Source organism: Rhamphochromis sp. 'chilingali' (genome assembly GCF_963969265.1).
Source record: "Rhamphochromis sp. 'chilingali' genome assembly, chromosome: 1".
Lineage (NCBI taxonomy): Eukaryota > Metazoa > Chordata > Actinopteri > Cichliformes > Cichlidae > Rhamphochromis > Rhamphochromis sp. 'chilingali'.
Window position 1 is genome coordinate 54,019,856 of NC_137929.1, and position 24,212 is coordinate 54,044,067.

Genomic DNA, 24,212 nt, shown 5'->3' on the forward strand with positions numbered 1-24,212 from the left:
CACATAAAAAACAGGAATCCACTCGGGGAATGCAGGGTCGGGTCCAGGACAGGACAGTACAGAAGGAAACACACGTTAGAGGTTTTGCGCAGGGAAACGAAAGAGAACTTGCTCAGAGCTGGGCTGCACTAACGCGAGTCACACACAACGATCCAGCGATGAGTAGAAGCCACTCCCTGGCTTAAATGCTGGCTGCACTGATGATGCCCAGGTGTTTCCTCTTCAGAGGGGCATGGGCCGAGGGCGTGAACCCACCATAAGTTCCGCCCTGGCGAGAGAGAGAGCGAGAGAGAGAGAACGCTAGGCAGCGGCCTGCTGATCCCCTGGCTGTGACAGTATATTGGTTTTTACTTTTATGCTTTGTGTGAACAACTAAGGTGTGTTGCTTATGAAATCCATGAAGTGCTACAGAGAAAATTACATTTTATTTATGTAATTAACACATTTTGAACTCTTAAAGAAATATAACAAAAGGAAAGACACCCAGCTGAACTAAAATGATCCAGCAAACAAAAACTGTTGTGAGCCGCCACCCTTATATCGCCTTTGGGATTTTGGAGCCTTGACCTGACTTTTAAAAAATAATTGGAAAAAAGCACAATGCTGCTAAAAAATAGATATTTGCAAAATTCTGCCTAAATATTTTACCTGGTTAATGTGTGTGGCGGGGCGTGATCTGCAACGCCGCTGCAGGTGAGAAGGACGCACCTTAGTGGCACCCGCAATCACGCTGCCTTAACGTCTGTGCTCTCTATGCTGTTGTGTTGGTGTGTGTCGGGCTGTGAGCTGGAAAGCTACAGCCGGCTGTATGCGTACAGCAACCGTGTGTGAAAAGTAGTCAATAAAGAGATGCTGAAAAGCATGTTCATGCAAACATCGTCGGGTCTGCCGTGCTATGTTTACAATGGGACTTCTGCTCCTGAACCTCTGCGCACAGCGTCTGCAGACCGCTGCTGTACGAAGTCACTTTCATCTTTACGCAGGACTGTAAGCTGTCATCTGTGAGGTGTGAGCGCCGTGTTTGTTTTTAACATAGTTCACGGTGGAGAACAGCTGCTGACATAATGTGGATCCGAAGATCCATAATAATAATGGTTGAAAGTCTTGATAAATGCACGGCGTTTCGGCGGGTACACCGACTTCCACGAGTGTGACGCTTATTTTGAGCGATGAAAAAAATAATAAAATATAATTTTATTTTTATATTTCAATATCACAATAATCTTCCAATTTAGAACCACAAGTTAAAAAAGAACTAAAATTGATTGGTCACGTGATGGTGTCAGACTGAGCGGAGGTCTTTCTGAGCTCCAGCCGCCACTGAGCATATCCTGCTTTATTATCGATACGTTCTGTACAACCTTGAGGGATAAAAACTTTAAACAAGAGTCTGTTAAAATGCCTCCTACAAGAGCTGCAAAATCTGCATCTAACAAATCTCCTGAAGAATCAGAAGCGAAAGAGGGTATGTCGACGAGCATAGCTACCACTCCAAGTACACCTGTGGACACCGACGCGCTCGCTGCGGAAATATCAAAGACAGTCGTGGACAAAATATCTACTATGATGGAGAATAAATTCGACGAGCTCTCATTATCACTAAAAAGTATATCGGCACAACTGGAATTAAATTCTCAAGGGATCTCTGACACGGAGAATCGCATTTCAACTGCAGAAGACTCGCTGTCAGGTATGGAAACTAGACTGGCTGATATGGAGACTAAAGTGAATACTCTTATGGAAAAATGTCTAGACTTGGAGGGCCGGAGCCGAAGAGACAACATTGTAATTCTGAACTTAAAGGAAGGCACTGAAGGTCGTGAACCGGTGAAATTCCTCGAAGGCTGGTTACCGACTTTGTTGAGTATTCAAACTAAACAGGGGAAAATCAAAATCGACAGAGCCCATCGGTCCATTGGATTATCAAGACCTAATCACCCTCGTGCAATGATTATTAAGATGCATAATCCGGTAGACAAGATTAGAATCCTCACTGCAGCTAAAGATAATGACCCCCTGACTTATGATGGACAGATCATTCATATTCGACAAGATTTGGCAACAGGAGTAAAAGAGATGTGACGTGCGTTTAACGGAGTGTGCCAAAAACGTATCCAGAAAAACATGCGCTTTTATATGCGCTATCCTGCTACACTTAACTTTTCTCACGGAGGAAACAATTACTCCTTCCGTAAATCTGAAGATGCTCTTGCTTTTTTGAACAGTTTGAGTTAATTTGAACACTGACAGTAATTGATTGAATATGATTAACTCTATTACGGCACTTAAATATTACTCTTAATTTAAGGATAGCCAGTCCATGTTAAGGTATATTGTAACTGGAAGTTGCACACTTATTAAGGAATGCTTTAACTGTCCCGTCCCTTGTTATTTGTTTTTTCTTACAAACTTTATAAAGTAAAACATGTTTAACTCAGATATATAAATGAGGTTCTCTCGGTGGCATGCGGGAGTTTGGAGAGGAAGTTTTGTTTCTTTTTCTTTTTTTTCTTCTTTTTTTTCCTTGCCTCTCTGTCAGTGACTTTTGCTCGGTTTCATGAGACCAAGTTTTCTTTTTTGATGGATCGTAGGATCGTTTTTTTTTGGGGGGGGGGAGGGGGATTTTAGGGGTTGTTTTTTTCCCTTTTTTTAAATTTTATTTTATTTTTATCATTAATATGTGTGGTTATTGTTTCTGTTGTTTATTTATTTATTTATTTATTTATTTTTTCATGTTTGTGTCTATATAATTTATCTAAAATTACCCGCATCCCCTTCTATGGAAACATCTGTTTCCTTAATTGCAGTAGCGCACTCCAAATGGTTTCCCACACATCATGTTATAATAGAGGGGGAAAAAGAAACTATAACAAAAGAGATTGAGCTGATATGACTGACCTCAAAATAATTGCTTTAAATGTTAAAGGGCTGAATAATGTTGTTAAAAGACAAAAACTTCTTTCATTTTTGAAAAAGGAAATAACACAAATTGCCTTACTTTCAGAAACTCATTTAAATGATTTGGAACACTCAAAACTAAAAAGAAATTGGGTTGGCCAAGTTTTTTACACATCATATAACACAAAAAGCAGAGGAGTAGCCATCCTTATCCATAGCAAGTTGCCTCTAATCATAGAAAAAGTCATAAAAGATAAGGAAGGACGCTACATTCTTATATCTGGTTCCTTATTTAGAGAATCTGTTTCTATAGGATGTGTTTATGGTCCAAATTCAGAAGATGTCTCTTTTTTTCCCAATCTCTTAACCCATGTTTCAGCCATAGCTTCCCCATATTTGGTGTTGGGAGGTGATTTTAATTGTGTTCTTGATCCTAGGGTTGATAAATCTCCACCAGGGAGTGAATTGTCGCCAAGAAGCATTAGATTGAAAGAGTTCTGTTCTGATCTAGAAATTTTTGATTCCTGGCGAGTAGCTCACCCCACAGATAGGGACTTCACTTTTTTTTCTTGCCCCCACCAGAGTTTTTCAAGAATAGATTTGTTCCTGTCATCCAGGACGGTGTTGGATAGGATGGAAGAGTGCTCAATAAGGTCTTGTCCATTATCTGATCATTCAGTAGTAAGTATAAATATTCACCCACCTTATTTTGAGCCAAATTCCCGCCGATGGAGGATGAATCCTCATTTATTGAGTAACTATTTATTGAGTATATCACTAAAGAGTGGAATGTTTTTATGACCACTAATAAAACGGAAGATGTAAGCCCATCTTTATTGTGGGAAACTGCTAAAGCCTATCTCAGGGGTAGCATTATCTCATACACTATAGCGCAGAAAAAGGCGTCAATGAAAGAACAACTCGATTTAGAGCACATAATACAAAAACTAGAAGTGCAGTTTAAAATCTCCAGGTCCAAAACTATACTTAAGAAGTTAGAAGCAGCCCGCTCAGCTTTAAATCAATTACTGACTAAAAGAGCAAAGGCAGCAATTTTCTTTGCTAAGCATAAATTATATGAATCTGGGAATAAACCTGGCCGTCTCTTAGCAAAAATAGCAAAAGGCAGGACAGATTCAAACGTTATACAATCACTGTTTGATAATAAACATGTTAAGCATTATAAAACAATGGATATTAATCAAATTATGAAGCAGTTTTATATACACTTATACTCATCAGAGTGTAGTAATACAGATGGGAAGATGCGGGAATTTCTAGAGAAGGTGCCTGTTGTATCGTTATCAGAAAGTCACAGGAAAGAGTTAAATAACCCTGTGACAGAGGAGGAAGTGCGACTTGCTATTAACTCCCTTAAAGGAGGAAAAGCACCAGGGCCTGATGGTTTCTGCCCAGAGTTTTATAAAAAACTAAGTCACCTTCTTGCAGGACCATTGACTGATATGTTTTTAGACTCTTTTAAGAATGAACAGTTGCCCCCAACACTCAGACAGGCTAATATTTTGTTAATTCTAAAGAAAAATAAATCTCCAGATAGGTGTGAATCATACAGACCGATCAGTCTCATTAATGTCGATGCTAAATTACTCTCCAAGTTATTAGTAAGGAGGCTTGAGGGCATTCTCCCACTGCTCATAAACCCTGATCAAACAGGCTTTATCCAAAATCGTTTCTCATCTACAAATATTAGACGACTATTAAATATTATACAATACTCGAATCAGACAAATCATAAAGCCTATGTTATATCTTTAGATGCCGAAAAGGCATTTGACAGAATCGAGTGGACATATCTATTTAGTGTATTAGAGAGATTTGGCTTAGGCGAGGGTTTTATTGCATGGATTAAAACTATCTACAAACTTCCAGAAGCTTGTGTCATAACTAATGGTATACAATCATCAGCGTTTCCATTGCAAAGAGGTACGAGGCAAGGCTGTCCCCTGTCCCCTCTCCTCTTTGCATTAGCACTTGAACCTCTAGCTGAGGCTATTCGCCAGCACCAAGATGTGCATGGTATAACAGTAGGTGGAACAAATCATAAGATAGCATTGTACGCTGACGATATTCTGCTGTTCTTATCAAAACCAGAACAATCAATACCAGCTATTATGTCTACCATACATGAGTTCAGCTCATTCTCTGGTTACAGAATTAATTTTGGGAAATCAGAAGTTATGCCACTGGGTGATCAGATTAACTCTTTGCCAGATTTCTCTAATCCCTTTCAATGGTCCCCCAGCGGCTTTACATACCTTGGGCTAAACATTCCACCAGTTCTTAAAGATTTATGGAAACTGAACTTATCACCAAAAATCAAAAAAGATTTAGATGGCAAAAACTGCCGCTTTCTCTTATGGGGCGTGTGAACTTAATCAAAATGAGTATTCTCCCGCGTTTATTATATCCCCTACAAATGCTACCTTTATTGATCACTCAGAAAGTTTCTTGTGATATAGAAAAAGCCTTTTCAAAATTTATCTGGCGTGGCAAGAAACCTACATTAAGGATTGGAACTCTACAACTGCCTATGGATAGGGGAGGCTTAGGCCTACCAAATTTAATTTTTTATAATTGGGCATGTCATAGCTGTGTCTTATGGGAGTGGCTACATGCTTATCTAAATTCTCACTCTCACCTAGACTCTTGGTCCACTTTACCTTATTCCCTTTGGAGCTTAGCTGTCTGTGACAAAAAACAATATTAAAAATGGGGATTAAGAATAACCCAATCATTTATAATACAATAAGGGTCTGGGGGGAAATGCGTAAAAGGTTGGGTAGAGAAGATTGCACTTCGTTCTTGACTCCTTTAGTGAGAAACAACGATTTTGTTCCAGGAATGTCTTGTAGCATGTTTGATAAGTGGCACAAAAAGGGATTAAGGGTAATTGGCGATTTGTATCAAAACAACACACTGATGAACTTTGAGCAATTGCAGTCAAATTTTAATATCCCTAGAGACCATTTTTTTGGCTTTCTCCAGGTTCGTAACTTCGTTCATTCTAGAATTCCACAGTCTTCAGAAATAGTTATATATGATGATATTGAGACATTTCTTATTAAGCGAAAAGACAGAACTCATTTTATCTCAGCTTTTTACTCTCTCCTATATACTCTTAGTAGCAACACACTGAGCGCTATTTATAAATGGGAGAGAGATCTTAATAATCAATACACCGAAGAGGAGTGGAAAGGAGTCATTAACATGAGTAGTTCCACTTTTACTTGTAACCGCTTGCGAGAAACCCAATACAAAATCATACATCGCCTTTATATAGCTCCTAATGTCTTGCATAAGATTGCACCTCATATTTCCCATCTTTGTAGTAAATGTCAAAAAGAAACTGGCACTTTTTTTCATTACTTTTGGGAATGTAAATTAATCTAAAGATTTTGGAGCTTCATTTCTCAAGAACTAAGTAATATTTTTAACAACCTGATTCAAAGGGACCCCGGGTATTTTCTTCTTGGCCTACCCTCAAAAGAAGTAACATTGAATCACTTGCAGCGCAAATTATGTGACAAACTATTGCTGGTAGCTAGGAAATGTATTCTGATTAATTGGGTTAAGGATAAACCTCCCTCTGTGACGTTGTGGTACAGAGAATTATTTAAAGTTATTCCTCACGAAAGAACTGCTGCTATTTTAGGAGGAAATGAGGGTCTCTTTCTCAAAGTTTGGTCCCCTTTGCTTTCTTATTTGCCAAATGATTTGTCCCAACTGTTGAGGGGGGGGGGGGGGGGGGTGGTTGCGATTAAGATGTTCTCAGTTAAATAGGAAGTAAGTGTAAAGGACAATTCATTCTTGGAGTTTATCTTTTTCTCTTTCTATATCTGTGGGTAATTGAGTGAAAATATGTTTGTGTGTGTGTGTGTGTGTGTGTGTGTGTGTGTGTGTGTGTGTGTGTGTGTGTGTGGATGTGTAAATTTTTTTTTTATTCTCTTTCTTTCTTTCTTTTCTTTTCTGTTTGGTTGTTATTTTTTATGCTATTCTTGATAACGAATAAAAATTGTATATCCAAAAAAAAAAAAAAAAAAAAAAAAAAAAAAGAACTAAAATAAATAAAATACACTTCAGCTACATACTTATAATTTATTTTCCCAAACCACGCTGAGCCGCACTATAAGGACTAAATAAGGACTATGCGGCTCCGGAGCCGCAGGTTGCGGACCCCTGCACTAGGCTTTAAAGGGTTAAAGCACATCCAAGAGAAAGATGTAATCCACAGAGTGCCAGGTTCTCTCTCAGGACACTGCAGCCAATCAAACAGCATGTAAATGAAGGAAAACACCATACTGATTCATTTATTCGTCTTACAGAGGGTTATACATTATAAAATCATATAATATCTCCCTCTCTTTCTTCACCCCTGTCCGCACACACAACTCTAGACCAGTGTTTCTAAGAGCCACAGACATGTGCAAAGCTTAAATTACTTTTTTGATTCATTTAACTCAACTGTGGGTTTATTCCCACACCCATCCAGCTTTTAACACACAAAGTAAAAACGCCCCCAAAAGACCTCTTCACATGTGATTGGTTAATAGGTTACCATGAGATCAAGTCTCTCTTGGTCACAGGTTCCTCCCGCTCAGTATCATTCAGTTGCTTCCTGCTTCCTTCCAGAAGTCAGCGGATCTCTCCAGCGCAGCAGTAGTTTGGTGAGTAAAAAAACGATCGTCTGTGGATGTGTAGCTTCCGTTGTGCCTTTCTACCAGACACAAACTCACTCAGAGAGTTAGTGTTACTATTTTGGTCATCTAATTTCCTCTGTTATAAAGTCAGATAAATTACATCTGATATAACCAGTTATTATAGGTTTTTTGTTGTTGTTGTTTTTTAAGGATTATTACCTCTAAGAAAAAACTGTCAAGTTTACAAGTTTCAGATGAAGTCCAAGTGAACTTGGATCTGAGTTGCTTTTATGTGTAAGCCACACCCGAGCTCTTCAAACAGTCCTTTAGGTTTGAGAGGAGGGACTATAGCAGTCTGTTTGCTCACTGTGTGCCTTTGGAGTGTGAACCAGGAAGTCAATAAAATGTCTGTGAAATGAAACTCCAACTTAACACATGCATTACATACATAAAGAAAAATGTAACATCTTGGCTAATAATTCTGCTGGTTTATACTTCTTAATTTATGATCTTAACATTCTGGTTGAGTTCATTTTTATGTGTATCTTTTTATAGTACATTCCTGGAAGCAGCAGAGTGTGCACGCAGCCACGAGGAGATAACTAACTCTCAGGTGAACCCTTATGAATCTTTAGGTTTTTAATGTTTTTGATATCTGAGGTCTGGTATAACAACACCGCCTACTATGACCTCAGTAATACCTTAGCGCTTAGCAAATCTCTTTTAAGCAAATATCTATTCTAGTTTTGTCATTATAAGCACATACAGATGGCTGTTAAACCCCTGGCATCCAAAACTCTGGGAAGTTTCACATTTTCCAGGAGCCGCACAAAAAAACTGTACCAAATAATTCCATATGTAATTATTATTTTTAGGATTCATTATTATTAATAATAATTAATCATTAGTTAATTGATACAGTTACAAAATATAACAAAAGAGCTCTAATAAATACAAATAAATCTAATTATAAATATTCCAGTATATTTCACAAAATTAAATGTATATAGTCGACACTGAGGGAGCCCTTTCCAATTAAGCAGATGAAATAAAAAATACTTTGAGAAGTTGGTTCTTTTCTTCACAAGTTGTTGCTGAAAAGAACGCCTCCACAGGCTGTTTGAGTAAATTATACACCACCAGCTCCCCCGAGTGTCCATTTCATCACACAACAAGCAACATATAGGAGAAAGATCGTACATGAATTTTGAACTTGTCTTTGGGTTTGAAAATTACATTTTATTTAGAATTTTTTACAAATAACAATTTGACTGTGGTGCTTGTAGAATTTTAATCTTCTGGCAGTTTTGAGTTTAAAATGATCAGATTTTCATACACACTGCCTCAGTGTCTTAAACAATGTTTTAATACACTCAACAAAAATATAAACGCAACACCTTTGTTACTGCTCCCATTCCCCATGGGATGGACGTAGAGACCTAAAATTCATTCCAGATACACAATATAACCATCCCTCCCAAACAGTGGTCACAAATCAGTCCAAATGTGTGGTAGTGGGCACATCTGCCATATTGAGATAATCCATCCCACCTCACAGGTGTGCCACATCAGGATGCTGATCTGACATCATGAGTAGTGCACAGGTGTACCTCAGACTGCCCACAACAAAAGGCCACCCTGGAATGTGCAGTTTTTTGCGCTATTGGGGGTCTGGGGACCCAGAACCGGTCAGTATCTGGTGTGACCACCATTTGCCTCATGCAGTGCAACACATCGTCGCATGGAGTCTATCAGATTGTCAATTGTGGCCTGTGGAATGTTGGTCCACTCCACTTCAATGGCTGTGCGAGGTTGTTGGATATTCGTGGGAACTGGTACACGCTGTCGTATACGCCGGTCAAGCACATCCCGAACATGCTCAATGGGTGACATGTCCGGTGAGTATGCTGGCCATGCAAGAACTGGGACATTCTCAGCTGCCATCTGCCCTGAACAATGTGAACCATGATTCATCCGTGAAGCGCACACCTCTCCAATGTGCCAGACGCCATCGAATGTGAGCATTTGCCCACACAAGTCTGTTACGGCGACGAGCTGGAGTCAGGTCAAGACCCCGATGAGGACGACGGGCATGCAGTTGAGCGTCCCTGAGACGGTTTCTGACAGTTTGTGCAGAAATTGTTTGGTTGTGCAAACCAATTCTTCCAGCAGCTGTCTGGGTGGCTGGTCTCAGACGATCTTGGAGGTGAACCTGCTGGATGTGGAGGTCCTGGGCTGGTGTGGTTACACGAGGTCTGCGGTTGTGAGGCCGGTTGGATGTGCTGCCATATTCTCTGAAACGCCTGTGGAGACGGCTTATGGTTGAGAAATGAACATTCAATGCACGGGCGACAGATCTGGTTGACATTCCTGCTGTCAGCATGCCAATTGCACGCTCCCTCATTGCTTGTGGCATCTGTGGCATTTTGCTGTGAGACAAAACTGCACATTCCAGGGTGGCCTTTTGTTGTGGGCAGTCTGAGGTACACCTGTGCACTACTCATGATGTCAGATCAGCATCCTGATGTGGTACACCTGTGAGGTGGGATGGATTATCTCAATATAGCAGATGTGCCCACTACCACACATTTGGACTGATTTGTGACCACTGTTTGGGAGGGATGGTTATATTGTGTATCTGGAATGAATTTTAGGTCTCTACGTCCATCCCATGGGGAATGGGAGCAGTAACAAAGGTGTTGCGTTTATATTTTTGTTGAGTGTACATACTGTTGTGGAAAGACAATGGGATTTTTTCCTCTCTTTCATAAAAACGGAAAATTTTATAATTTCTTAAAGCATATTTGGATATGTGTGATTTTTTTTTTTGTTTTGTTTGATATTCATCGCTTTTATTATGTTTTTGCTGTAGTTTTTTTGACACTTCACAAATAAACAGGACCCTATTCTAGGAGATATGTTAAACAATCTCTGCATATTAAAAAAAGAAGAAAAGACAAAAAAAACCCATAATGTTAAAGCCAGAAATCACACACACAGACAAAAAACCCGTCATAATTATTGTGTTTATTATTGTCTTTTATTTTTTCTCTTTATTTCCAGAATACGCAGTTCTTCCATCCTGAGTGACTAATGCACATTTATTATTCAAGTTTTAGCATTTATTCAGTGTAAGTTATGACTTGCTGAACATGCTGACCGTTATAGATCACTACAATATTCGGCATAACAAGTTGGTCCTAATATCAAATTGTATCTCATTGTTACACTGCTGGGGAAGCGAAATTTGGAAATGTGGGAGGAACAACTCTGTTGAAACCATTCACCACAATAACTTAGTTATATTTTTTTAAGAAAACTTAAAGAAAAGTTACTTAAATATTTTTTTCTTTTTGTTTTTGTTAATGATTAATAGAAAGTTGAAGAATTTGCATGTCTTTAAAAAATAGTGTCTGGAAGGCAAAATGAGTTAGCAGAATTTACATGCTTGATTTTTAGAATCACTGGCACCTGAGTTGGCTAGATACGTCACCAGGGACCCAGTGGGTAGTAAACGGTTAATAAAACTATTTTTACTATCAGCAGACAACTCTTGGCCTGCATTTGTAAGAATTAATTGTTTTCCATCTTATGCATATTAATGCACTGATGCTGGATTTAGTGATGAGATTACAAACAAGTCAGACAGTTGGTGTTGGTGTAAAGGAAGACATTTATGTCCACTGTGAGCTACCATCTTTGAACCGAGGCGGTGGTTTACAACACCAACTCTCTGCCATCTATAATCCAGTTTTGAGATCCCTTCCCAGACGCCTTAACGCCCACTCACATCCTGGGCCATCTGACCTCAGGAAATCACATGAGAGGGTGGGGCCAGGTTTCACAATGAACTCACCCGAAACCCTGGCTGATTGTGATCTACACCCATTTTCACACCTTGGCTCATGTGATTAGGTAGAGGATCATTAGGGGGTCCATTGTCCCTCTCGGTGGGATACTCCCACAGGGCTTAAATCTGGGACTCTCCATCATTTGACCCTCAGAACTGAAGAAGCTTGAGATGAGAGGTGAAACGTCTTCAAGCAACTTAAAGAAGTCCAGACGCTTTTCTTTCCAAGCTCCTTAGATGAGTCAAACTTAAAATAAAGCCCCACCTGAAACATTGTTAAACAATAGAACCCCCCCTCCCCCCCCCCCCCCCCCCTTATCATGTGGAAGCGAGCAGTGATTCATTGTTCATTACCCGCTGAAATTTCATATTCAAACAATCACAGATCACACATGTGTAAGCCATTAATAGTTGATAACTGCGGACACACCAATTCCTCAAGCTTTGTCAGATTTTACAGATCCACCCGTTGTCTGCTTCAGTGTAAGCTGAAAGTTGTCTGTTTGATGCCAAGAGGAGTAAAGGAAGACAATTTTGTTATAAAAATCTACTTGGCCTTTGCCAGTAAACCTAAGCTATCTGCATGACTATTTACGATAATAACAGACTGGGGCATTCTTTTTTTTTTAAACCAAACCATTGAGACGTTAAAGAACAAAGAGCTTACTTCAGCCTTTGTTTTACTTGCATCAAACACACTCACCAGGGACATCTGTATACATAAAGTTATTAGACAAGTCTTGTCTTAACATGCTAAAACATGCTAATCACAGGAAAAACCAATGAGCCAGCTAGTCCAGGTTTTTTCTGCTTGTAATTTTGAAATTATACCTGTTGGAGTATAAAATACCCATATACAGACAGGCTACATCTAATTTGTTAAAAAATAAAATCCAACACTTGCAAAAAATGAGTATGAAGATGCCGTATTTTGGTTCCTGTTGGTTCCTGAAATGTTCCTGTTAGGCCTTTTTGGGAGAAACAAAAAGGTATCCCTTTTTTAGTGTAAGTCCTTCTAAGCAACCATATTAAGCTGCTGGGCAGGGCTCTATATTGATTAGTTTAGAGGCATAGCTCAAGAGTAGGGGTGGGCGATAGAAATGATATACGATAGAAACGATATAAATTTGGCCAACGATAGAGATTTTGACTATATCGCTCTATCACATTATCATCTGCAAATTATGGCGGGCGACAATCATAGCAAAGAGATGAAGCACTTTTGAAATATGGGGAAAGCCAAAAACTGCGCTTCCTGCACTTCCGTAACATTGATTCATTAATGTTGAATTCTCTTGCAGCTGTTCTATTCCCATGTTGTTGCAGTATATTAATAACTAACCTTGTATTGTGTATTTTCCTGACTGAAGTTTGGCCCGTGTATAGCATCCTGCTATGCGATTGCGTTTGTCCCTAACCACCAGAATCCCTCGCGTTAACCTTTATCGAGTGGAAAAAAAGTTGGCGTTCATCCTCCAGCTTCTCTGTGCTAATACGTAGCACAACATTATATACCAGGTAGTCCAACTTCAGTAACCCTGCAAACGCCACTGCTGTTTAGTTTTCTGTCTTCATTTATGTTGGAAGTGGTAAAGGAGCTGTACGTTTTAATTAGTTTCAAAAATCTCTCAGTCAGAACATGGTATGAAATGTTTAGGCGTAAACTAGCGAGCTAACTTCCTGTTAACTTCTGACTCCGTTAAATTTAATAAATTCTGTTTTCATGGATGTAAAACTTAATAGTTACATCCAATAAAGCAGCAACACTGATGATTAAATTAAAGATGAAAGAATTTAGACCGTTTGTAACTCTCAGTGTTTGTTTGACTTTGGGACTGAAGCGGACGGAGTTTTGGACCCAGATTACTCCGCGAAGCTCCTCACCACGGCAGCCATAATGCTCTGACAATCCATCAAGCTGTGCGGCTTACCAAAGTTGTACTAAAACATTTTTTAACAGATTTCTGCACGCCAAAATCGGTTCGAGGTCAGTAAGCACAACCAGAATTCACACATAAGGCACACTCTCGATTTTTGAGAAAATTAAAGGATTTTAAGTGTGCCTTATAGTGTGGAAAATACGTTATACAGAAGAAAAGAATATATCATGATATATATCGTTACCGCACATGCTTCAAATTATATCGCGATATGAATTTTAGGCCATATCGCCCAGCCCTACTCAAGAGTAACTAGAAGTGTGACATAGCTTTGACTTTTGGCGGGCAATTTGGTGCTACTTGTGTAGTGTATTTTCCAAAAGCAGCCAAGCTTGAGCTTGGAGAAAGTTGGAAAAACCCCAAGACATCCAAGGTCAATTGCTTCAACTGAGTTTGATTGTATTGTGACATTTTTTAAGAATTTGCTCATGACATGTGTCAACAGGCATTTTCATCATTTTTCATTTCTGGATATTTTTAGATATTAATTATTTTTCTGAACTCATCACTCCTTGAAGAATAGAGTAGAAAACAGAGACTTACTTCCCCCATTAAGAACAAGCACTTGACATACTCTGCTTTTATGGTCATAATTTCAGGAGAAAATGCCTCCCAAACGACCAAAGAACACAGGTGATATTAGGGACTTTTTTGCTAAGCAAAGGGTAAGTAAAAGCTAACAATGCTGCAGTGTTATCGCTTCCCCATTTCTACTCTGTATCTATCAGCCAAATAATTTTATCTGTGCTTTTCTTTTTTTGTTTTTGTTTTTCATCAGGACAGTCCCAGTGGCAGCAGCAGCAGAGCAAGCATGCAGCCAGAGGGACCTAAATCCCCTCAGGTGAGGTCTTATGTTGATGTGAAAATATCTAATTGAGTAATAAATACACTTCTAAGTTTTTGAAATGTCCGTGTAGCTTATCAGTCATCCAGGTCATCATAGTCTAAGGAGCTTTGGAAAGAAAAGCATCTGGACTTCTTTGAGACATTTCACCTCATTTATATTTCACCTTAATATCTGTCATTTGTGCAGGGATTTACACCAGTTCCACGATGTGTGAAGAAGGAAAATGACAGTGATTTCATTGTAAGTATATCCTGTTACATTACATGAGTATTTTGCTCTGCCTTGCTTTTTAAGCACCACTCTGTTTCTAACCATCTCTTTAATTTCCTCTAGGTCCAACACTCACATGAATTCACAGTGAAATTTGGTCAAGATAGTTATGAATATACTGTTCAGTGTGATCAGCTTTGCACAGTTCTAGAAGCCATAAAATCAAATGAGGAATGCAATGAGAAGATTAAGTGTGACGATGAGAATATTATCATTCAGTTAGGTAAAGAGGATAAGAAGTCAATTGTTGCAACACATTTCCCCTGTTCTTGTATTGATGATGGTGAGTGTCTGATCATATCACATAGAGCAGAAAAAGTTGAAGGTGAAGTCCAACATTCCAAAATAGTGTATCCAAAAGAGCACTATTCTGTCTTCTATATAGACACAGTTGGTGGGCTACACACTAAAAAAAAGAAACTTTTTAAAAATAATGATGTAAAACAGTTCAAGAACCTCTGTGTTTATGGAGAAAAGGGAATAACTGTGGCTGAGGCTCTGAAGAGAGACGGTCGCTTCATTGATGACCTTGGCAACTTTAAGCTGTCCAACAATCAAGATCCCAAACGCCTCACTGTATGCACACAAAAGGTGGAAAAACTACACGAGATACAATTTAAGATACGCCTTCCAAAAGATAAAAAAAAAATTAAAAATGAAAAGCTGCAAGAAAGCCCATCAAAAAATTCTCAAAGGAAATGTGAAAGAAAATCAGAGTCAGAGATTATCGATTTAGCACGACAGGAGGGAATCCGTGTAAAAACAGTGATAGAAACCAGCAGTGATGTTGATAGAGACAAGATTTATGAACTACTGCGTGAGCAGTTTCCAGATCTGAAACGGTGGATGGAGCGTAGATTCCCTGGTGATTCTTTCCAGGAAGCACTGAACCTCACAAAGGAGAACTTTGGAAAGATCCAACAGTCCTTCAGTCAAGTTCACAGAGTCAGGAAGCTGCTAGAACTGGGAAAGTCAGTTTGTAAAATCAATTTTAAAGATTCGTCTGTGGGAACAGGCTTTGTGCTGTTTGATACTTTCGTCCTGACTAACGCACATTTGTTTGATGGTTACGTTGAAGGAAGGAAGCTGCAGCAGGATGTAGAAGTGTTTGCTATTTTTGACTATGAGGAGCCTGAGCCAGAAACAAAGTTCTACTACTTTAGAGCAGAGAATACATTCATTGACTTTGATGCTGAGCTAGATTATGCAGTTCTGGAGCTCAACCCTGAAGGCTCAAAACCAAACCAGCGAACAAGAGCACAGAACATAAAGGTACCACCAGGGCTGCTCAGCAAGGTTGGACCACTGCCTGCCAATGGTGAAGCCTGCATCATTGGACACCCAGAAGGGCGAGTAAAAGAAATGGATCCTACATGTATCATTGAGACAGAGAAGAGAGCGCAGGCTGCTGATGATTATTTAAGTCAGTACAAAAACCCATTAATCATAAAATCACTCAGCGATCATGTCAGAAAGCAAGGCATTGAAAACATATTGGAGGGTGGATATAAAGCAGGAAAAGTAGCGACCTACCACACTTTCATGTATCACGGTTCCTCTGGTTCTCCAGTGTTTGATGATCTTGGCAGAGTTTTTGGTTTACACACTGGAGGATTTACCTATGGTTTTACAAAAAAAGATGAGAGTGTCATTGAGTATGCCCATCCTCTAATTATGATATTTGAAAAGTTTGTGAGTAATCTGAAGGAGAGTGGAAATAACGAGCTGTTGAGAAGAGTTGAAAAGGCAACAAAAGAAAACTCACACCTCATAGAGAAACTCAATCCTCAGGAGCCAATGGACACCAGTTAAATATTAAGATTAGAGTCTCTGTCGGCATGTGGCAAACCACTTCTGGCTGCATGGACCATCCATTAATAATTATAGGACTGATCACATAGGACTTCATCTGAACCTGTGCCTTTTGGGACCTGTACTGTAAGACACATGAGGATTCAGGGCTAAGTGAGGCAACTTTATCCCAGGGTTTTAGCATCAAAATGTCAGTTCTTATTGAGATACACCACCATCAAAGCTTTTACTGCAGACATAACTTCCTGCAGAATAAAATAATATCTGAGATAATAGATACAGGACCACAGAGTACTGGATAAGGGAGACTGCTGCTGTTGATATTTGCTTAAAAACAAAAGCAAAAACAGGATAATAATAGCACCAAATCACAACAACCGTGAACTTTAAAAATAAATAAATAAAACTAACATAAAAACGGTATTGTGAAATAAATAAGTATTTTTACCAGAATGAATAAAATCCCACATTTTTTGTTATTTTTTATCTGACATTTTTTATACTGTATATATTTTTAAACCCATATGGCAAAAGGTTTTCTGTCAAACATATTTTTCTAAAGTTTGGTATAAAAGTTGTTGTGGCAAATATTCCCAAAGAAAATGTCCAAGTGAGCAACACTGTTTTGTTTGTTTGTTTGTTCTTTTTACCTGTTATTTGAGTGATGACTCCATTAAAAAGCAACTGCTAAAACCACCTTATGTATGTGTGTTTGTAGCTCGTAATCCATGTTGTAGCAATAAATGTGTAAGTTCAATTCTTATATATTAACTAAAACTAACATCAACATTTCTGATCATGTTAGGGTGGTTTAATTGTATTTCTTGAAACTTCACACATCCAGAGTGGAAATATATTTGTATTTATTGCACTTTAACATTAAAGTGCAAATTGCACCCAGGACAGAAGGATTTTTCGTTTGGATATTATTTGTTAAAAAACAGAACCGAAATAAATGATTAAGTCTTTAGCACATCTACTTGTAGTTTAAATATAGTAATCATACAGTATATTCACTATCTTTCTTTTAATTCCAATAAATGTTTTTGTTTAAATAACATGTCTTAATGAGATAAATGTATTATATCAGGTTCTTTGCATAATTTACTTTTGCTTACTTTTTAAAATACTTCTTTAGTTGACCAAATTAGGAATTAGCCAGTTGCACTTTGAAAGCTAGCTGAACATCCTTGCTTTTGTTTGCATAGTGCTGCTCGGTCATGTGACATCAAAACACGAGAGGGGAGAGGAGGAGCAAACAGTGGCTGTGTCTCAATTAAGAGACCGCACGCTTGAAGTACGCGCACTACGCGCACTATGCGTACTACGTACGGTGCGTACTATAAGTACGAGAAGTGCGGAAGTGAGAGGCTTGTGAAATGGGACGGTCTAGCCTTTGTCGCGCTGTTCAGGTTGCCTAGCAACCATGATACTAACCGTGAGAAACGTTACATACAGCTTTGTGTGACAGAAATGAAGGAGAAAAAATGTTTTGTTGGTCATTCATTTTTGTCATGACATCGCTTTGATTAGTTGAGTATCTGAGGCTGAGACCACGGGACTGTAAAACATGATTGTTGGGCTTCATTTCTGTACTGAACAGTCATTTCAAGATCAGTTAGTAAATAACAATTAGCTAATGTTGTTCATGAGACTAAAATCACCTCACTGTGGTAATGTAAATATAATATGGCCAATATTATATTTATTGTCAGATTATTATGATATATTACAGCAGTGAGCTTGAACTCTGGGTCAAATATTCAAGTTGCAGTTATTTATATTTCCTATCACCTTAAATCTTCACTCAAAGAACAGTATCTTTGACAGTGTATATATGGATTAATTATACATAAGAGACAAATATTGTTAGTTTAATATGTTGGCATTACTAAATTTGGCTCAATGCTTAAATACAAGTGTAAAAAGGAAAATGTACGAGCTGTGATAACTGTTTCTGATAGAATGAAGAGTAGACTGATATATTAAATATTCCTTTATTGGGTGAGAAAATCAGACCATGTCATAACTGCTTTAAGTCATACAGAATAGATATCAGAGCCTTAAACAGGCTGACTTCTGCTAAATGGGTCAAACTGGGCAGAAAGTATCCAAACACATAACATCCTTATAGAATATGATGTAACACTATAGATCAACTTACCTCAGAATATATAAAGCATATCAACAATTACAGCAATATGATGCAACAAACACAGCAGTGCTACTAATCCAAAATACTCAAAGCTTCATAGAACTGAAACAAACATTTATTTTTAGGTCCATTCTGCTGCTGATACATACTTTAGGTTTCTGAATATTAAACTTGTTGCTGCCTTTCATAGTGTGTAACTTGAAGGCCCTGAGTACTTTCTCCCACACTGAAAACACTGGAATGATCAAATTATTTGAACATTACCTAATAAGACTGATTCAGGACAGAAAATTAGTTATTTTAAACTTTCCTAGCAGTCCTTCACAAACAGGGAACAGTCTGTCTATTCTCTCCATCTGTCAGCTGCTGCTGGCTCTTCCTCTTCCTCACACACTGCTGAGTAGGGATGGGTATCGTTTAGGTTTTATCCGATACCGGTGCCAAACCGGTACTTTTGAAACGGTGCCGGTGCTTAAACGGTGCTCAAATCGGTGCTTAAAGAATGGAGAACACAAACTTTGTCCAAAAACCTCTCATGTTCAGCTGTTTTTTTGTAAAAAGATAACAATGTTAGCCTTTTCTGCAGCTATGGGGCATATATGGTATCACTCTTGGCTGGAAGCAGTGCTTAAACAATGGAAAAAACACAAACTTTGTCCAAAAACCTCTCATGTTTAACTGTTTTCCACTTCTTCTTTGGTCATTTTAGCCTTTTTGGCCAGGGTGAAGGGAGTATTGTCGCGGTTCGAATTTTGAGGAAGAGACATACGACTGAAAGTCCATAGTGGGTCAACACAAATTATTTTATTAAAACACACAGATAGTACAGTGTGGGAAGCCCGTCTCCTTCTCACTGCCCGATACCGAAAGCTTTATAGCCTTTTATGACGTCAGTACAATTCCCAGAACTCATCTTCCCAGAACAAAACCCTTTCCCAGACTTGAAACCAGATGTTTCCACTCCTCGGTATCTGGGAACATAAACAATTGTGTATCCAAGTGTGCAGTTGTTGTGAGATTGTGGGATTGTGGGTCCAGGCCAACTAAAGTTCGAGTGTCCTCATTTGACTTTATCATGCCTGGACCTTATGCTGGTGCTTACACATGATAGAGCATTGTATCTAGAATTATATTGTAGCAGATTTACTAAATGACAAATAATACATGATAATATTGATGATAAACTGATGCAGACTAATGAAGTAATAATGAAATAATGACAGTGCATGTAAATGATAACACAGTGACATTAAAATAACATTCCTTATCCTAACAGTATCTGCCATCAAACAAGAAGACAGCCGCATGTAGCTATGATGATGTTTGCTAGTTCACCTTACATGCATTAATGTAATAATGTGGTTAGCCTACTCAACGTAAATTACACACGAACAACATTAAGCTACTCACGCTGAGAAGAACGGCTTCTGCTGCCATCATCATCCATCATCATTTCTGCTACACTGGGAGGGCTAGGGGCCAGGACTCTCCTCTTCGGGTTTTTGGGGGATGTTGCTCCGGGTCCGATAACTGGCAACCCACCCGCAATAGATGTGCCCGGTGTGAGGTCTCGCAGGAAGCTATCAAATACGGCGCATTTCTCGGCTTTTAAAAAAAATGCTATGCGTCGCCAGGTGTTTCATCGGATTTGAGGTGTTACCTCCTTTGACAATATCACAGTATCAGCTTAAAGCACTTGTTGCTGCTGAGTTTGCATCTTTTGCTGTGAAGTACAGCCAGACTTTTGACCGCTTCGCCTTGGGCATTTTTAATCTGTAGCTCTGCTCTAAAAGAACGTATGTACCTGGACCCGCCTACTATCCTCGGAAACGTAAAATGATTGGCTAGAATCTAAAGTGTATCACAGCTCAGGAAAAAAAAGCACCGAAATAAAGCACCGAAATGTGTGCTGCTTTTCGGTCTGGTCACTACCGTTTATGTCAGAACCGGTGCCATCATGGCACCGGACACCGGTACCCATCCCTACTGCTGAGTTTGTCCTGGTGGATCATCAGGGGAGCAAAGCCTCACAGATGATGTGCAGCAGTGGGTCCCTCAGTCTGTCCTCACTCTGGACACTTGCAGTTGTCACACATGGAAATCAAATGTGTGATAAGCTGCAGGATTCAAACACAAGTGTAACTTATAAATACATGTTCATACTTTTATTCCACAATCAGAGAGAAAGAAAAAGAGAGAGAGTGCAGGACAGACAGACAGGTGACAGTCTCAGGTGTATACACTGCTACAAAACAGCACAAGAGAAGGAGGATTTAGTGTTTGTGTTATTAAGAGTGCTAAACAAGAAGAGTTCCCAGATGGTACAGTGGACACATGTGTGACTCCTGTGATTAAAGCATCTTTCTTTCAGCTTAACGAGTGAACCGCCAGCTCGTTCAAACACACGTTAAAGTCCGTTTGGCTCGACACCACCGAACAGAGGCAGCAATATAACATAGCTAACATTAACAGTGCAGTGAATCCTGCTTGTGCCGTGATATTCAGGACTGCAAACCGAGCAGCATCACTGACTTTCAGCTTGTTGTGTTTGTGGATATATGACTGACTTTAATTATGTCTTTAATCACCAGTGTGTGAATGTGTGTGTGAATGGGTGGATGACTGGATATGTAAAGCGCTTTGGGGTCCTTAGGGACTAGTAAAGCGCTATATAAATACAGGCCATTTACCATTTAATTATCCACAAAATCATCACATTCTCTGTAAGATTAAGGCCAACTATATATATTTAGAAGTAAAGGATTTAAAACCAAGTTAACGCTGAAAATACAAACATTGCTAATGTCACATAACTTTGCCGACATGTGGCCAACAGTAATGTTTTAATGTTCTTCGTTATTTAACATTCGCACATAAATAAGTGACATCATATTCAGTACTTACTTTTGACAGTTCACTCTTCGGCCGCTCCCTTCTGCCGTCTGCCGTATTTTGGAGAAGGGTCTGGCTGCAGCAACTGGGGAGCACCATTCTTGTGGGGTATTTTGCAGCAAAATTATCCACACCCACCGGCGCGCTATGAATTGCAGGATATACGGGACCATGAAGCGTGCACCGGACCACGCTTGGAGGTGACGTAATCGCACTCAAAATGCGTATTTCTTTTTTTTTTTCTAAATGACATCAGAAACAGCAGTATGCGACATTACGTGATGGCAGAGCTTCAGTTCATCCTTTGTCATTTTTTTTTTTTTTTTTTTTTTTTTTTTTTTTTTTTTTAATAAATAGGACAGGGGGAATGAATGAGAGAGAGAGGGGGAGAGAAAGAAAGAAAACCAAAGGGGAGAAGAGACGGTGAGAAGGGGGGGGAAGAGAGAGAAAAAAAAAAAAAAACTCCTGGGTCACCTGTATGGAGAAAAAAAAAAAAACCAAACAAACAAACAAAAACAAACAGAGGAGACAGCAAACAACAAAGAGCAACATAATAATAGAGAAAACAAAGCACCATCACAATAAACTAGCTAGTCATAGATATCAGTATTTACTAAGTAATAAACGATATTGTGCAGCACGCAAGATAGACAGCGCACAGTGTGCTTTGAGGCAGCAGCCAAGAAAGCTTTAGTCCGCGTCTGTGAATACCCATGTGTGCATACCTGTGTGGATCAGCATGCTTGCATTCCAAAGGTTTCTCCATGTAATGATCTGCTAGGGAGTGTGGGGGGGCCACAGCCCCGTCCTCCAGGGTGTGAAGCGGGTATGGAGGAGATCAAAACTCCAGACATCCAGAGGCCCCCAGAACACAAGAGACCATGGAAGACCAACAGAGGGGCAGCCGCGCCACTGTCCCAGTAAGAGCTGAGGAGAGTCCCAGATGAGGGCTCGCCCAGCAGCCGCGGAGCAGAAGTCAGGGGGAGTTGCAGTGACGCGCCCGTGAGCTCCGCCGGCCCCCAGCTGCGCCTGAGTGACCGAGCCCTAGGCCGAGAGGCCGGGGGCACCCCACCTCCAAAGGGGCCCGAGCGAGCCCCAGGCCCCAGGCCCCGACAAGCGGCCGCCAAGGAGTGAGCCGGTGTGTACCCGGACGCCCACCCCCAGACACAAAGAACCACCAACACACCGACACCTGAGGGAGTCCGCCACCGGCAGGGGAAGTGGTGGTGGGTGGAGATAGGCCTCCAAACCTTGGAGGGCCTGAGGTGTCCCCAGAGAGGTGGCGTCTGATCAAAATGCGTATTTCAAGCGTGCGGTCTCTTAATTGGGACACAGCCTCTGGCTCCAAAAATGCAAGATGGCAGCCTCCACAAGCGGGGTATTTTGGCTTCATTTTTCCACAATGGGAGGAGGTGCTGTCGCATCGTCCATGTTTTCTACAGTCATTGGCTGTAACACTCAGCCCCTTTTCCATTAGTACCTACTCAGATCGATTCAGCACAGTTCGCCATGGTTTTTAGCGTTTTCTAGTAGGGGTTCCAAGCATCTCATCACATTCTAGCTGTGTCCCAATTCCGGGTCTGCATCCTTCAGAGGCCGCATTTGAAGGCTAATTACGTCACAGCGACGCAATGAAGGCTGTCCCAATCTGAAGGCTGCTCCAAATGCGGCCGACAAATATGTCCTTCATTTCCCCGAATTTGATGGATGGGTCAGGTGTATCCTTTGTGGTCCAACATATCCCAGGATTTTTTCAAAAGAGCAAACAAAAAAAAAACTGATCCGTGTTAAGGACAGAATGAATGGGGCCATGTATCGTGAGATTTTGAGCCAAAACCTCCTTCCATCAGTGAGAACTTTGAAGATGAAACGAGGCTGGGTCTTCCAACATGACAATGATCCAAAACACACCGCCCGGGCAACAAAGGAGTGGCTCCGTAAGAAGCATTTGAAAGTCCTGGAGTGGCCTAGCCAGTCGCCAGACCTCAACCCCATAGAAAATCTGTGGCGGGAGTTGAAAGTCCGTGTTGCTTGGCGACAGCCCCAAAACATCACTGCTCTCGAGAAGATCTGCATGGAGGAATGGGCCAAAATACCAGCTACTGTGTGTGCAAACCTGGTAAAGACCTATAATAAACGTTTGACCTCTGTTATTGCCAACAAAGGTTATGTTACAAAGTATTGAGTTGTATTTTTGTTATTGACCAAATACTTATTATCCACCCTGATTTACGAATAAATTCTTTACAAATCCTACCATGTGGATTCATGGATTTTTTTTCCACATTCTGTCTCTCACAGTTGACGTGTACCTCTGGTGCAAATTACGCCTTCCAACAACTGCTCACACTGCACAGCAAATACACCGGACAATTACATCCACGCTCTTTGGTTCTGTCCACCAGTTCAGAAATTTTGGCGTGAGATATGTGAAGACTTATCAAAGTGTCTGAAATGTAACATTCCAGCCTCCCCTTTAGTATGCTTGCTGGGCAACTTGGATGAGGTCACTGCAGAAATAAACACAGCCCATGTTGTTTTACGGCCCTATGCATTGCCAAGAAAATGGTCCTCATTAACTGGAAAAATAAAAATAATCTTAATTCTAACCAATATAGAAACCATCTAATAGATCACATTAGTCTTGATACAACATCTGCCATCACATTTGATCAATCCCTTTGGGCTCCTTTGATCGGCTTCATCACCTAGTGGGGGTGGGGGGTCATGGTTTGGTCCTGCCTTCGCTATTGTGGTTGATATGGGGGTAGGGACGGCCTTAGGGCGTCTGGGGAGTCCCTAGGGACGTTTCCCTAGAGGGACTGACCTGGGGGATGTGGCCATCATAGGAGCTCTGGGTCTCTTGGATGGTGTTTTCCTTGTGGCTGCG

The 24,212-nt window shown here is 40.1% G+C and overlaps 2 protein-coding genes and 1 long non-coding RNA gene across 3 annotated transcripts in view; 1 reads left to right on the top strand and 2 right to left on the bottom strand.

The window, feature by feature from the left end:
• The window catches only part of LOC308408916 (sterile alpha motif domain-containing protein 3-like), a gene marked incomplete at its 3' end in the record, with an annotated part of 264,006 nt that overhangs the window by 236,849 nt on the left and 2,945 nt on the right, over nucleotides 1-24,212 (bottom strand). The gene's annotated exons all lie outside the window — the stretch shown is intronic.
• On the top strand, nucleotides 13,952-16,275 carry LOC308400273 (serine protease FAM111A-like; the record flags this gene model as incomplete). Its single annotated transcript, XM_080887875.1, has 4 exons — nucleotides 13,952-14,011; nucleotides 14,125-14,187; nucleotides 14,380-14,433; nucleotides 14,527-16,275. 4 exons carry the CDS (start codon nucleotides 13,952-13,954, stop codon nucleotides 16,273-16,275), a joined length of 1,926 nt encoding a protein of 641 aa, XP_080744001.1.
• Nucleotides 21,623-22,607, bottom strand: LOC308407248. Its single transcript, XR_013973645.1, has 2 exons — nucleotides 22,048-22,607; nucleotides 21,623-21,796 (listed from the first exon to the last, which is right to left on the bottom strand). It is a non-coding gene; the product is annotated as an uncharacterized lncRNA (long non-coding RNA).